Genomic DNA, 15,534 nt, shown 5'->3' on the forward strand with positions numbered 1-15,534 from the left:
CACTTGTTTATCTCTGTCATCTACCATTCTATGTAAGCAGGAGCAATCTGTCTTCCTGTTGGCTGGTGGAGATGACGAGGACATAACAGATGGATATTCCTTGGGGCTGAACTGTGGATGGCCACAGAACCTCTGTATTTTTAAGAACTTCATTGCCTGCTTTAGCTTTGAAACCTGGATTTCAGCTCCCTTACCACTTGTCTTAGTCCAGCTGTGTGTGACCTTAACACTGTGTCATTAAGTGTCACTGAGTTGGAGCCGTGTTGTCCTTTAGGTTTCTCTAGTTCCCGATTCTGTGTAGCTTACACCTTCCCAAATCCTGAGTGGTGCTGGAAGGTCCTGGAATAGCAATGTCAGGTCTAATGACCAGTGCTCAGGACAGCAGTTACTTCTGAGGCTCCCAGTACAAGCATGGTTGGGAGCTGCTGTTGCTTGCACTCTTTAGAGATGTTCCACATTCTCCTGGTTTGGAACAGGTGAAACAGATCACTTAGAGTTTGTGTGTGATGAATACTGAAGCAGCTTTGGCTGGGTCTGTGGGAGGCTTGTGGTACTGTTTCTGAGTTGCTAAGATTTACTGGTTTAGTTGATTTTGGAGACAGACTGACCAAGAGGAGCTTGTGAAAAAGAATGGAAGCATTACTTTTATAATGTAGCTTTAGCAGATTTGGCAAGATAACAAACCCTTGTGCCATGTCAACCAAAACATGTCCGAAATATTTTGAGTTGCAGTCTCTCTTTTACTGGGCCATGGCAGTTGCCAGTGTGTGCATCTTGTTCTGGTGATCCAGGACTGGAATGTTATGGGATCTTCTTTAGGATTGCTTCTTCTCTAAATGCTCATTTAAACATAGCTAAGATGTCTCTTAAAAGCAGTGTTTCATATATAGTGCATGCTATGTTGGTGCTTGGTGTGTTTTGCATCATTGTATTGATAGGTTCTCATCTGATCTAGTTCCTGAAGAGATCCAAGATGTTGCCTTGTAATGCTAAAGGCAGTTTGGGAAGCTCTCAGTTGTTTATCTGAACTGTGACAGAGTTTCCTTGGGCAGATCCAGCAGCTCAGCGCTTTGAGGTGTGCTGCATTTTGAGCCTAAGTCTGATATGGTAGAACACTGCTTTATAAGTTTTGTTTGTTTGGGTCCAATAGTGTGTAAAAGGATGCATGGAATTTATTCTGTGTCTTTGGGAGTTTGCTTTCAGTCTATTCACTCTGCAAGAGTTCCTTCCATGTAAGCTTCCAGAACCTGTCTCTCATGTTGCCTAGTGTGTTTTGCAGGCAGATAGCCCACTCATTCCCAGCTCTGTACCTGCCAGAGCAGCAAAAAGTGGCACGCCTACCTTTGAGGCAGTTTGAGGCTTAGGTGGTTGTATGTGCTTGGGCTTGTTACTTAAAGCAATAAAAGGAATTTCCTAAAGGAACTGCTGTTGTAAAACTGGTGCAAGTCTCTGCAAACCAGGACACCTGTCCAATTCTGTGTGATGGGGAGAGAACCATTGGAGGAAACCACAGAGAAGGTGGTGTGGCTGGTGAAGGGCTGCACAGCTCTGAGTAGCTTTGTTTTGAAACAAGCATTTGTTTTCTAAGCCGTGTTATTGTGATAGCAGCTAGATCATCTGTTCCTCAGCTGTCTGATCTGCAAAAGCACATGATGTATCCCCAGAGAACTCTGTGGTTTCCAGAGAAGTGACTGTCTAGTTCGTGCTGATGACAGCCCTGACTGAGACGTAGGCTTCCAAGGAATGCCACTGCTTTCCAAGCTGGCATTGATGCTGGCAAGGTCAGAAATCCAAAAGCATTTTGGCCTTCACAATGTGGAATGATCTCTTATAATAAAAGCTTAAAGTGACCTTAGATTTTGACAGCAGTTATATTTTACACAGGGCAATTTTGTTTCTTTAGCAATGAAACCAGCCTGTGCAATGTGCCTGGTAAACAGTCACACTTTGTTACTCTCAGGGCTCTCACTGAGTCAGAAAAAGAATGATCATCATTTAGCAACTCTTCTTCCTCAAACTTCTGATCAGCCAAGTCAATTGGAAACAAATGAGTTCCTTAAAGAAGCAGAAAAAACACATAGTAAAAGTAAAAGCAATCAGGACTTCATCAAAAAGAACATTGAGGTAAGCATTAAAGCATGAAATCGTGAACATTTCTTAGTTACCATTTCAGTATTTGTGGAGGCAATTGGGGTCTTTAATCAGTAGCATTTGGAGTTAATTTGGCATAAATGAAGAAAAGCTGGCTGTTAAAAAGTGTTATTATGGCAAAGAGTTCTGTAATGCTCTTATTGGTGGGGTAATACTGCTTCTGTGGACTGGTTCCAGAGTACTGGAAATGGAATAGTTCTGTTTCTGCCTGGACATTGCTTGTTTGGAGGGCAAAGACTGCATAAAACTTTCTTTAAATGTTAAGTTAAAGGAAGATGTTCTTAAGATTGGACAAGGAGGAGGTATACTGAGGGGGTTGTGTATAGCCTGGCTGTGACCTTTATTTACAGAAGATGTTTTGTCGTTGTTGGGTTTGTTTCCTCATTCTTTTGCTCCTGTGGAGACCTAGTGGCTGGAATGATTTTTCATCCAAGGAAATTGTCCATCTCCCTCTATGTCAAAGACTGTTTAAAGATGATCAGTTTATTATATGGAGGCTTACAGAGACTTGTCAGAGTCATAATTTGTGCTGTGATGACAAACAATGTTTGGATGGTTTAAAAGAGTTTAAAAACTTTGCTTGACCTGATGGAGTTCTAAAGTTTGTCTGTTTGTTCTTTCTGTAAATATTTCAGCTAGCAAAGGATTCGGGAAACCAGATTGTTCTGCTTGAGGATGAAAGGAAAAGGCTAATGGAACTGTTGAAAGATGCAGAAGAGGACACTGAACTGCAGGGTCATGAGGTATGGCAGCTTTAGTTTGTATTGCCCTGCTGTATTTGACTTCTTTCTGTGATCACTCTGAGTTTGATTTGGTTTTAATCCTACCATGAAGCAGTGTGCTGAGGTATGAGAGAAAAGCTGGTCAAACACAGCTGGCCTTGTCTCCAAGAATGAATTTTCATGGGCCTCTTTCTTCACTTTGTTAACACTTAGACATGCCTGGCCTCAGAAAAACAGTGGAACTTAAATTTAGACATAGGTGGAAGAAGCCTTAGAAGTACACTCAGAGAAGGTGATGATCTGTTTTGATGTGAAGTTGTGGCCTGTCAATCTGAGTGGCCAGTGCTGTGGCCTCAGGCAGAAAGGACAGCATCTACTTAGGAAATAAGCTCCCAGAGTTCCACGAGGGCCTGAACTTCAGAGTGCAGCAGCTGAGGAAAGATCCACTAATGAAGCTGGTATTTTCATTTAGAAAGACAGCTTAGTGTTTCTCTGTGGCTTCCAGCTCTCTCTGGCTTCAAAGTATACAGACAAGCCAGGGTCTTCTGAAGTGTTAGACATTTGTAATTTATTGGTGTTAGAAGTTGAACACATTATTGTCAAAGAGCAGTCTGCATGATGCAGTGGAGAGCAAGAGCTGAAGGAGATGGAAATCCCTTTTCTTACAGAGAATAAGAAAGAGTATGTGATTGGCCCACTAGCCACTGCTTCTAGGAAGGTCTGTGCCATCATTCCCAGTGATACAAAGATATCAGATAGCCTTTTGACCTCCCAATTGCTGGGAGCTGGTCATTATTTCTTACTGCTTGGAGGGGAATGTCAATGAGAAGGAGTTCTTGGGGACTCTGTTTTTAAGGCACTAATTGCACAGCTCCTAGGATGGGAAGCTAAAATGTCATTTGAGAAATTAATTATATAAGGAGCTTATTGTACTTTTCAGCTCTGTGGAATGAAATGCGCTCAGGGTGTGTGCTCTCATAAATGTAGAGGGTTAACTGTCTTGAGGGGCTGATCTTGAACTTGCCCCCAGGTGCTCCTGACTCCTCCCCAGGGGTGGGTCTGAATCTTACTCCAGGTGTAGTGGTTAGCTCACTCCCACTTCCTGTCTAGCCTCCTATAAAAACAGAGGAACTCCCTCTTTCCAGCTTTCTTGCCTTGCCTCCTTACCTGCTGGCACCACCCTTTTGCTCCTGCTGCTCTTTTTTGTTACCACGTGGCCATCCTTCCATGAGGTGGACAAAACCCATTGCCATCAATCTGTATTTTTATATATAGATTGTTTGTATCTTGTTTTTCTTTCCCTGTACCTCATTGTAACTCCCCTACCTCAAATACCTCTTATTTATTGTTAAAGTTTTCTCTTTTAACTTCCAAATCAAAGTAAGACTATTTATTTGGGTGTGTTTTACCTTTTCCTCTCTGTATCTAATTGCTTTCTTACAAAAAGGGGGGAGAGAGGAAGGCATTCTATAATTGCATTGGTTCTATTAGCTATATTTGAGTCTCTGGGAAATTTAAACTAGAACCAAGACAATAAGCATCCTCAGCCTAGATAAACTTGATAAAGCTTCAAGAAACCTGCATTTTAACAAGCAAGAAATACTGGGATGCCTTGTGTAAAGAAGTGAGGTGCCACTGTTGATCTACTGGTTAGAAAAATGGATTTGTATTGTACATTAAATTTGTTCCATGTTAGAAGAACAGAGTTAAAGCTCATTTGATCATTATTTAATTGATCTTTTGTCTGTGCAGTTAGGAGAAGATTTGAGGTGTTCTGTTAGATATGCTTGTGACAGGTTTGGCACTGAAATGCCAAAATGTTCTGCTGAAAGGGTACTCCATGGAACAGGAAGAAACTGTAGGCAGACATATAGGGTTGTGGGGTTTCTGGTTGGCTTTTGCTGGTGTCTTCATGTTGGAAAGGTTGGTGTTCTATTAAGAGTGCCATCTTTTCTGTCTTCCTTTCCTCATCAGGGATGTGTTCCAGGTTGAGGGGATGGTACTTCATTTGACAACTGTCAGAATGTAAAGATCTGAACATGTTTTACCAGCCTTCTGTTAACCATAGCTTTCTACCCCAGAGAGCAGTGGTGCTCTTGATGAAGTTTAGTATTTTACTCGTTGTGGAAGTCTTCTCACAACGTGTAGCTACTGGGGTTTCTTTTTCTTTCAGCTGGTGTCCTTCAGGAAATGTAGAGGCATTTCTGCAGAGTAGCCAATGCAAACTGCCTAGCAGTACTTACCTGTTTTTGCACCAGAGTCAAAACATCAAGGGAGTGGAAAAATCAAACATGTACCCAATGTTTGTATTTATCAGCTGTCGCTGTTGTGGGCATTTCCCCGTAGGGGTTTCACTGTTGATGTCAGATTAAATGGGTCACGGCACAAGGCATCTTGATAGAATGGACAAGAATGGGAGCAGCAGTTCGTGAGTCAGTCTGGTCTGTGCTAGATCATCTCTCTAAACAAAACAGCTCTTTAATCTACTGCTGAAGTGGAATAAAAGAAAGGATAATACTTAGTGACTTAAACCTGTCTAGTCTGGAGACAGAGTCTTCCTGTCCCACATTTGAACTGGGTTATGAGTGAGGTATTTCCTGTGGCTGCTTTCTAACCCAGGCCATGAGGAAGTTATCAGCTAATGAGTAATCACTGCTTCAGGCTGGCCCAGGTAACTGTCCAGCTGAGGGCCACTTTCATCTTATTTCATTCTGGCTTCCAAAAGGCTGCTGCAGTTCCACTGGCTCAAGTATGCTTTGGAGCTTATCAAGCAAGGCAGAGTTGGTTGTGCTGCACAAATTTCTCTGTACAGTGTCATGTGGACCAGATAACTTCATCTGACTTGCACTACTCAGTGTGTCATATAGCCAAACAGAACTTCACCCTTTAAAAACTGTTATGCATATTTAGAATAGTCTAGAAGTCCATATCCATGCTAATCTAATTGTCAAAGCTGCAAGGGTGTAATCTGGTTCAGGTGTTGCATGGTGCTAAGCACTGCCTCTGCTGTTACAAAAGCAGTGCCCTGAGTTAACACACAGGAAACACTGACAGGACAGAAGCTTATTTTCTAAGGTTATCTTGAAAATACAAAAACGAATGTGTGAGTCCATTTAACCTGGAGTAAAGTGACTGCTGGAGTGGAGTGGTTTGGGTACTGAGAGCATGGGGTTAGACACTGAGCTGTAGCTAAGGAGCACAGACCGCTGCAGAGCAGTTTCTGTGCACTTGCACTGTGCTCTTGGGTGTCTGACAGGAACTGGCTAATATGGCACAAATTTGGTGCCACATGGGATGGCCACTGTCTCACCTGAGTAGATGCTTCCACAGGGCTAACAATCTTCTAGAGACATTCTGAGTGCCAAGTCAGGCTTACAAGTTATGCCATCACACTTCTGTGAGGAAGCATTAGAGGAGCTGATTTTCAGCTGACTTTTGTAGAGTGTGGAGGTAATTCAGGACAGGTCTTAGGAGTATGCTCTTTTTTTTTCCCTTTTTGCAACAAATATTCTTTAGGGTAAAGGGGATGAGCCAGGGATGACCTCATAGCAGTGGTATTGTAACTAAAAGCTGGTATTTCCTCCTCTTGTGTACATTTGGCTGCTTCAATAGCCAGAGGACTAACCTGGAATCTGCAGAAGAGTGCTGGACAGGAACGCCTTGCAAGGCAGATGTTGAGGTCTTAGGGCAAGGTGTTGGCCCTTTTCTGTCAGCTAAAAGAAACCAGCAATACAGTCATGTGCTCCCTCACATCCCTGCCCTGCCCTTCTGAGTTGGTACCTGGCCTTCGTGGTTAGGACAGGCTTGTGATCTAGTGTCAGACTGGCTTAGGCTGTAGTGCCATGTCTCTAGAAGAAATGTGGAGCCAAGGAGCGCTGGGATGCAGAGCACAACAGATGTGGTTTAGGATGGTGTTGAGGACAGTCCTAGCACTGTTTCTGAGGGCTGTGCTTTTCCACTTCAACAGCAGCATTAAAAACATGAGCTTATAGCATGTTCTTTGTGTTTTCTGTCTTCAGAATGGTGGGTCTATGTCTGCCAGGCTCTTTTCACCTCTATCTTCTGTACTGTTTTACAAAGGAGCATAACACTCCTCAATTGACTTTCATGTCACTGGCACCAGAAAGTGATGCTTACTCTGCAGCCCTGGACAGCAAGATCTGTGTAGAAGCTAGACCATGGCAAGCACTTGTTTCTTCAAAAGGGACCTGGGATGCCATGCTGAATGAGTACAGAACCATAGCAGAAAGTCTGCATCTATTGAAGTGAGTTGTGATAGGCACAGCACAGCATGAGGCTGTTTTAAGGGTGTGACTAACTTGGCTCAGAGGCTGTAAAGTGAGATGCAGGAGTTAACTACCCAAAGTGCTTCTCTTGGGCATAAAATAAATTGATCAAGGGAGCTGTTTAACCTTCAGAAGAATGGGTGGGGAACTTGGCATCTGTCTGGTGGCTCTTTGGCCAGCTGGCATGGAGGCAAAGCATCTGGCACCACACAGTTTTACTGCAGTGCTTGTAAGTGGGACACAGGCTTTGGAGCTGTTTAGAAAGAGTTGAAATCAGAGCAGCAATCTGTTTAGGTTAAGCACACTTCAACAACTACATTTGAACAGCACATGCAGGTACATCTGTTGTCTAAAAAAGAAGAAATAGCTATATTCAAGTCCATTTTAGCTGCTGCTTGGTTATCTTTACACAGGAGAAAGGTATGTCTCTAGCTGTTCTGCCTCTACCTGCCTCTGAGCATCCTAGGGACAGGAGTATTTGGCAGAGTTCTGCTTTACCGTGAGCTGGATGAGAACTTGCATTTTATCCTGAAGCAGAGCTTATTTGAGAACTAACCACTCTTGTGTGTCTGCCTTTAACCCCATTGCCTTTGGGATTGAGGACTACATGTTCCCTGTGTCATTCCACAGGAGAAAGTCTCTGGCTGGCTTGCCCCAGGAGAAGGGTACACACCCGACCCAAAGGAATTTCACCAGCTGAAGGAGATAGAGATGAAGCTGCAAGTACTGCTGTCGGATGGGGATCCACCTGGGTTGTCTAGCTCCTGCACGAACCCTCCCAGTCAGATTTATAAGGTGCCTTGCAGAACACAACTTACGCTACAGGTGTCTTGTCTGAATGTGTGTTGAGGTCTGTCAATGGAAATACAGCATGGGGTTGTGTTTTGGGCATTTTTCTTTGGTATCTGCTATTTATTATCAAGTGTTTTCATGGAAGAAGTGAAATCATGCAGGAACATGGGGTATTGCTATCTCCAGTGGTACAGAGTTCAAGGACTGTCTGGTTTCTAACACCTGCTCACTGCACATTTTCAACAAGAAATTTCACATGTAGGAGCTGGTAAATCCAGGCATTTTTAACTGCATGAGAGTCTCCTTGGTTTGTCAGCACAGTGACTCATTACCCAGGAAATTCACCGTTGGGAACTGGAATTAGGTTTCTTCTTAGGATATCAGAAAGTGAAGTCAGTGAATCAATGTAAATATGTCCTGTATTTTTAACAGCCTTTGCCTTTCTCCCTTGCCAGCAGAATTAAGAAACTCTGGAGTATCAGCCTTAAAAAAATTATTATTTGACTTTTGTCCAGAGAGGACTCCAGTTTATCCCATTCCCTAGAGGTGCTGCCCTGCTGTAGTGGGGGAAATATATTCTAAACCACTCACATGCCTCTTTTGCACTGAGTTGCACAAACCTGCCTTGTTTCTGTCCGAGGTACAGCTTGAGGCAGGCGCAGGGTCTGTGAGGGGGTGCACTGCAGTGCAGCTTTGCAGTGCGAGAGCATGAGGAGCTGAATCACTGTTGGGATGTTCTTCTGAAGAGCACTCCACTGGCCTTTGCTGGCCGCTTTCTGTAAGGCAGGCTCTGTTCCAGCCGCAGCGAGCAGCCGTGGGTCAGTCCCGGTTTGCCCACGCTGGCTCTCGGCCGGCTCTAAGGCGCGGGACGTGGATGCCTACAGCGGGGCGGCGGCCGCGGACCCGAGCGGGTGACCTGCAGCGGCAACTTTACCCGCCTGATTCCCAGTACACTTTTGTTGTTGTAGTGGAATTTAAGCATCAGAGGATTGCTCTGAAGACTGAGAAATTATTCTTAAAATGCAAAGGCAAGAATTCTTTTACTTAAGCCTGGTGCTTAGCTGTTGTATTAAAAAAGGTGCATAAGGAAAAGGATGCATTTGCCAGATTTGAAATTCACCTCTTTTTCTAAACCTTGTCTGGCTTTGCAGTGATCCCAAGTCATGTCTTTAAGTTCTGTCGGTTCTTGCTTTTGCCAGGAGTCTTTGGCTTATGCAGACAGAAGCCTTGAAGCAGCTCCAGGTGAAAAGGTTCTTCGAGACAATAAGGAACAACGTGACCAGCAAAACCGTCTGAAAGAGATAGATCTGCAGCTGAAGTCCCTAGAGAGGAAGCTCTGTTCCCCTTAGTTCAAAAACTTGGGGGTTTATCATTCCATGGGTCTTAAAAAAGCCTTCAGGCATCTGATCTGATCTCATAGATGCTGTTGCTGTGAATGAGTTGGACTAGAGTGCTCCTGACACCCTTCCTCCTGTGTCTAATTATTTTTTTTTGCTTCTGAAAGGAAAAGGATGAAGGATTTTATACCTTGCCCAGGTAGCAGTCTTTATTTAGTATTTTTGCTAACAGTTTTTTATGTGTGTGTTGTAGAAACTTTCTCTTGCGGAGAGCTGATTTTAGTGCTTTTTCCTGTAGCCATAAGAACATTCCTATAGGAGTTTGTTGTGTCAGATCAAAAATCCATCTAGACTGCCTTTGGTTTATGGAGATCCTTATTCAGCAGTAGGCTTTCTTTAGCAGTTATCGGAGCTGGGACAAAAACTGTTCCAGTTATCTTTAATCACCCTCAGAAAGCGATCTCCAGTGTGGATCAAAGCTTCGTGATCCAGATAGCAGTGTAACTGCAGTGCTGTCATGTCAGTTACTAATAGCTCTGCTGTTTCAGCTGCAAAAACTTCAGCCACCATCTGGTTTATGCTGCCACAGATGGAACTGCAGACACTATGATTAGACATCTGGCAGGTTTAAAGCTCATCTGAATACAACTGCATGCAGTCCAGTCTTTGCTTTGGGGAAGAAAAAGAAACCAAAGCCAACCCAAAAGGCTACAGGACAGAGCAGGTAAATGTACGTACCCATGGAGTTACCTATGGCACAAAGGCTTCAGACAATGGAGACAGTGACTGCTGCACGGGCGGGTCACTTGTGGATCACTAAAGTCAGGCTGCATATTTAGCTCTCAGCTGTTCAAAGTACCACAGCCATAGTAGACCTTCAGTTTAATACTTAGGCAGTTCAAAGATAGGAGGCAAATAGCTGGAGTTCTGTGGAGTGTCAGTATATTGGATAGGTTAATGGGTAAACAATGTAAGTCTGTGCAGTGCCATGTTCTCTAGCCGTTGACCCGAAGGTCAATGGCAAACACGATCTGAGGAGTTGTCTGGGAACTGTAGGAGAGTCTGAAGTAGGCCTGGGAGCTGCACTGAGCTGCTGACTCAGATGGGTCAGTTCCAAGGCTTGCTGGGTTCCAGCAGTGCTGTTTGGTGCCACATGGCCTGCAGAGCCTTGCAGCACAGCACACCTCTCCGTGGCTCTATGGGAGCTGTTTATGGCTCAGATGGCAATTGACAGAGCATGGACTCTGTTCCAGTGTAACTCATGGCCAGTGCTGCTGCCGCTGCCTGCTGCACAGCACCTGGGAAGGCCTCTTCAGGGTGGCTCCACAGCAGTTACTGCTCTGTAGCATGGGTGGGAGATCACAACATGTGCATATGAAATATTTGTGTATTAGATCCTCTGAGAGACACTTTGGTTGCCACTGTGCATAAAGAAGTCTTCAGCTCTGAATGAAGGTTCTTCCTTCTAGCAGTAAAGGCAAATATATAGAAAAAAGTGCACCTTTTTTTGGCCAACGACTGCTCATGGCAGTTGTGTGGCCTTGCTACTTCTAATCTCCCTTCTGGAATGTAGAGCTTATTACTGGAGAAGATGAGACAAAACATCAAGACATCACCTTCTGACTGCAGATGCAGAACTGACTAGAGTTGTTCTTCCCTGGTGTGGGAATGCCTCAAGCTCAGGTGACTCTCACACAATGTATGTCGGGTGCTTTGTTTGTATGCCAGAGCCGTGTGGCGGCCACTGGTGCAGTGACAGTGCTGCCAGCGAGGCTGCTCTCTGTCGGGAGGCTGCGTGCCGCGAAACTGCGCCGAGCGCTTGGCCGGGGGCAGTGTCCCGGCGCTGGGAAGTACCCTGGGCCTGCGCCAGGTGGCGCTCTCGGCTGCGTAGTCCCGGGCATGGCCGCGGGCGTGCTGCTGCCGGTGGCGATAGCGCTCGGCTGCCTGTCGGACACTGCCGCTCAGGTCTAGCAAGATTCCAGGTGTGCCACTTCCAACAGTCGGTCGTTTTTCCAGCTTAGCCCCTTGGATTATCTGTGTAGAAGTCAGTTATGTTTGCCCTGTTCTCTCCCCGATACCCCTGTGAGAGTTGGCAGTGAGTCCTGCGCTGAGGGGAGATCTGGCAGCAGTGTTGTTTCTGCAGCAAGGTTTCACTGGGCTTTGGCATTTTGCAACCACAGTGTTTGAGAGATGGCTTTTTAAAAAGCCCTCCAATAAAATATTTCCTTCTTGTTGTCTCATTGGTTTGTTATTGCTTCCTGGACGGACGCTATGGAGAGTGGGTGTCAGTCGGGGAAGAGCTTAGATTAGTTGCAAAGGAAACTTCAATAATATCAGTGTGTGTATGGTAAGATGCTGCATTTCTTCCCCTAGTGCAAAATGAATTCAGTGGGTTTGTAAAATGGTAGCTTTGTTTTGACCTTCTTTTAAAGGGGGAGGAATACACTGATAATTCTAGAGCTGCCTATTTAGGTGCTGGCCTCTGAAATGTTAACGTTTATGGATTCCTACACTACACTTTACCTGATGTGTGCTGTGTGGCTTCCTGGTTTCAGCTGAAGTCTGGAACTAACCACATAAACCAAGGCTGGACAAGAAGACTAATGTATTTTACAATCAATATAAACTGCAGACAATCTGCTAAGTATTGTGCTTGAAGTAATGAAACTAAGGGCTTCTGAATCTGAGTTCCTCTTTTCTTTGGAAAGAAGTTGTCCCCAGTGAATTAATACAGCAGAGAATGCATTGTGTGCATTGTTGAAATGCATTGTGAAGTGGCAGTCCAGCTGAAATGTATCTGCACCGTGCTCTGGGCTCCTGGCTGCACTTCTTTTGGGTTTTAGTTTGACCTTAGTTCCCTTGTTCTTCATCCAAAGCCATGTCTGACTCTGTCCACATTCTTTCATCTTTCAGTTTCCTGGAAACCATTGAGCTTATCTTTGTTTTGTGAATTGCATTGTTAGCTGCTGCTTCGAGGGGAAAAAAAAAGTTCAGCTGCCCCATGCGTGTTGCTGAGCATTAATGCAAAGAATTTGATATAGAAGGAATAATTCATGTACTTATTTTTCAACTGTGCCTTGTGCTGTTTGGCCACTTGTGCTAATGCAGGAGCACATTGGTGCTGTGCTGGTTTCTGCATGACAGGAGCTCTAAAAGCACTTCTAAGCACAGCAAGGCAGCTGCCCCTTTGCTGACTGGATCTGTGTTTATTTCAAATGTGAACTCTTTCCTGCCAAATTGAGGCACAGCTGCCTGCTTTGGGAGGGTGACTAAATATCTACATACAAAACCATGTCCAATGCCTAATGGATATGAATGGATTCATGCAATTGTGTGTGTACACACATGTACCAGCAGCATCACCTGTAGCATGGTGATACTGCTTTCAAACCCTACCTTTAAAGCATGAGCTCAATCTAATTTGTCTAGTCTCAAATTGGAATTTGCCAACAGATGTCCACATACCTCCAGCATTTATGCTATGAACAAGTTTATGCAATTTGGTTGCCAAACATAATATGCAATTGTTAATTACTGAGATCTGATTTTTCTGAATATCAAGTAATCTGAGGATGCACTGTATGTGTAATCTGAAGAGCTGGATGTTGCAGGAAGGTGAGCACTTGGTGTGGATGGTGCACTTCAGAAGGAATGGTACTGATCTTCTTGATGTAGATGTGGGGAAGGAAACCTCAGATTTTTTTATTGTGCATTATTGTTTAATGCTGGAGACAGTCTTGCAAACCAAATGGTTTATCCTGCATCAGGATGATGATGAGACTCTTTGTTACATTTAATTTTATTCCAGCTGTGTCAATGATGAGATCTTATCACCCTCTGCAGCTACCTGAAAGGACAATAGAGAGAGGTTAATGCTGGTCTCTTCACTACAGGTCAGTAGTGATAGAGCAAGAGTGAACAGCCTCAACCTGCACGAGGGGAGGTTTAGGCTGGACAGCAGAAAGAGTTTTTTCACTGAAAGAGTGGTCAGGTATTGGAAGAGGCTGTCCAGGGAGGTGGTGGAGTCCCCATCCCTCGAGAGTGTTTAAATGTCATTTAGATCTGGCGCTTCAGGACATGGTTCAGTGGTGAGCTTGGCAGAGTAGGGTTCATGGTTAGACCTGATGATCTCAGGGGTCTTTTCCAGCCTGAATCATTCTATGATTCTATGTAGCTGAATTAATTCATTGCATCTCATTCTTGACTCATATGAGACACCTTCCAGAAAAGGAGAATAATTTATTCCTGACTTCTAGAATAATTCCTTTCTTCCCCTGTAAAGGAGGAAGAGGACAAGATGAAGTTCTATCATAGATATAGTATTGAAGAAAGGAGTTATTTCTGGTATAGAAATTCTGTTAGAATTACAGATAAGATGGGTATTCCAATTAATCTGGCATCATAAACCAATGGCATATTGTGACAAATCTGGTAATGAGAGGTTCATGAGAAGGCTTGGTTGAAAGGCCAAACTATTCCTGATGGCTTTCCAGCTTCTAGAGGCAGTTTGCTCAGGTAACAACAGCAATATTTCTAGTATAGAGTCAATAATTTTCTCTTCAGAAACACTGCAGTCCTGTTTGCAGAGCCAAACACAGATGGTCTGGGAAAAGCTTTCAGAGTTTGTGCCTGATCCAAGTAATCTAATCAGATTTTTAGCTATGCTGTGTAGTGCAGGCTGATGTCCAAAACTACTTAGGAAGCTGGGATGTCCTTTTCCAGAAAACCTTTACTGAAAACCTTTCTTCTCATTCAAGTCTGAAGAGCTGGAGGGATAGAAACTTCAGGTAGAAAAACCAAGGAGAGGCCTAACACTCTGTTCTGACTGCTGGTATTGGTTGTCAGCTTGGCAGAGCTGGGCATCTCGTGGCCTATCTCATGCTTTCCTTTAGCTGTGCTAGACACGCTCCAAAGATGCCAGTACACCCAACAGTCTCAAGAACAAAGCCTCTCACCACTCATGGTCAAGACTGCTCCCATTTCCTTTCAGAAACACCCCCTAGGAAGCATCTATCTGAGAGCACTCCTCCAGTTTTTTTCAGCCTCAACAATTTCATCCCAGTAGCTCTGTTTCTGTTTTCCTTCAGACAACAGCTGACCTAAGCTCTACAGATTTTTTTCTGGGCTTGGGAGGAGGAAGGACATCAGCTCTCCAGATGGTAAATGACAAAATTCAGCCCCCAGCCAGCATAAATGAGGGCAGCCTGCTCTCTTGAAGGAAGGATGATGACATTCGGAGCACTGCTTGTCCAGACTGACTCTGATATAGAATGCACAGAGCCCTTTGTCAGTACTGACAGAGAAGTTTCAGGGCAATGGTGAAGCAGTTTCAAGTCAGACTTGCCTCTATGATTGTCATCAGGATCTCCCCTCATAAAAAGGGGAGGTAGTCCGAGACCTAGAAACCACTTTCTAGGTGTGTACTTGTGTAACTCTGAAGGGCAAATGTAATTGTCCTCACCCCAGCTGCCTGCACCTAAGAGGCACAGCCTCTATACAGCCCTCTGCTAATGGCAGAGGCAGAGTTATAGGCTGCCTTTTTTCCAGTGTTCTCAGATTTAGTGTAGGTTTGATTTCGCTTTCTCCAATCTCCTCTTCCTTTTGGCACTGTTCTGCTTGCAAATACTGAGATGTCTGTTGACCTGTTCTGCTGCATGGTACTGGGCAGTGCTCTCAAGTGTTTGCTTTCAGAGTCCTCGTTCTGGAGCTGTGCTCAGTGGTGTGTTGCCTTTAGTGTCCTCTCTGCAGGGAGGAACTGAGAAAACATTGGAGGGCTGAAGGTACGGACAGGACGTGGTAACAGATCCTTTTTTTCTATAGCATAATATGGCTTACATTTATTTTTCTACTCTGCCAATGATATTTGGGAGAAAACTGAATCACAGAATCCTAGAATGGCTCGGGTTGGAGGGGTCCTCAGAGCTCCTCTGCTCCAACCATGGGCAGGGACACCTCTCAACTAGACTCAGCTGCTCAAGGCCTCATCTAGCTAGGCCAACACTCTCAGGGAGGAGGCAGCCACAGTTTTATTTGAATTCCTTCTGCAGAAGTCCTTCAAAAGTACTGGCACTGTATCCCCAGAGGCTGCTTTCTGCCTTTCCCTCCCAGTCAGTTCTTTTTCCTAATGCAAGCAGCACATCTCCATACCAGGAATCTCCCTTTGTGTGCCCTCTGTGATTCCATTTTCTTTAAGAGCACCTCTGCATTCTTCATGTGCCTGTTCTGGTGGAGTCTAGTCACTGTTCA

General features: G+C 44.5%; 1 protein-coding gene across 1 annotated transcript in view; it reads left to right on the forward strand.

Annotated features, from left to right (window-relative positions):
• Positions 1-15,534, forward strand: part of FSIP1 (fibrous sheath interacting protein 1) — a 55,569-nt gene that overhangs the window by 12,138 nt on the left and 27,897 nt on the right. Inside the window, 5 exon segments of the mRNA XM_064150338.1 lie at positions 1,961-2,124; positions 2,787-2,894; positions 7,790-7,954; positions 9,151-9,289; positions 11,844-11,848. Of these exon segments, the coding sequence (XP_064006408.1) occupies positions 1,961-2,124; positions 2,787-2,894; positions 7,790-7,954; positions 9,151-9,289; positions 11,844-11,848 (581 nt within the window).

The sequence above is a fragment of the Pogoniulus pusillus genome, chromosome 1 (assembly GCF_015220805.1).
Source record: "Pogoniulus pusillus isolate bPogPus1 chromosome 1, bPogPus1.pri, whole genome shotgun sequence".
Taxonomy (NCBI): Eukaryota; Metazoa; Chordata; class Aves; order Piciformes; family Lybiidae; genus Pogoniulus; species Pogoniulus pusillus.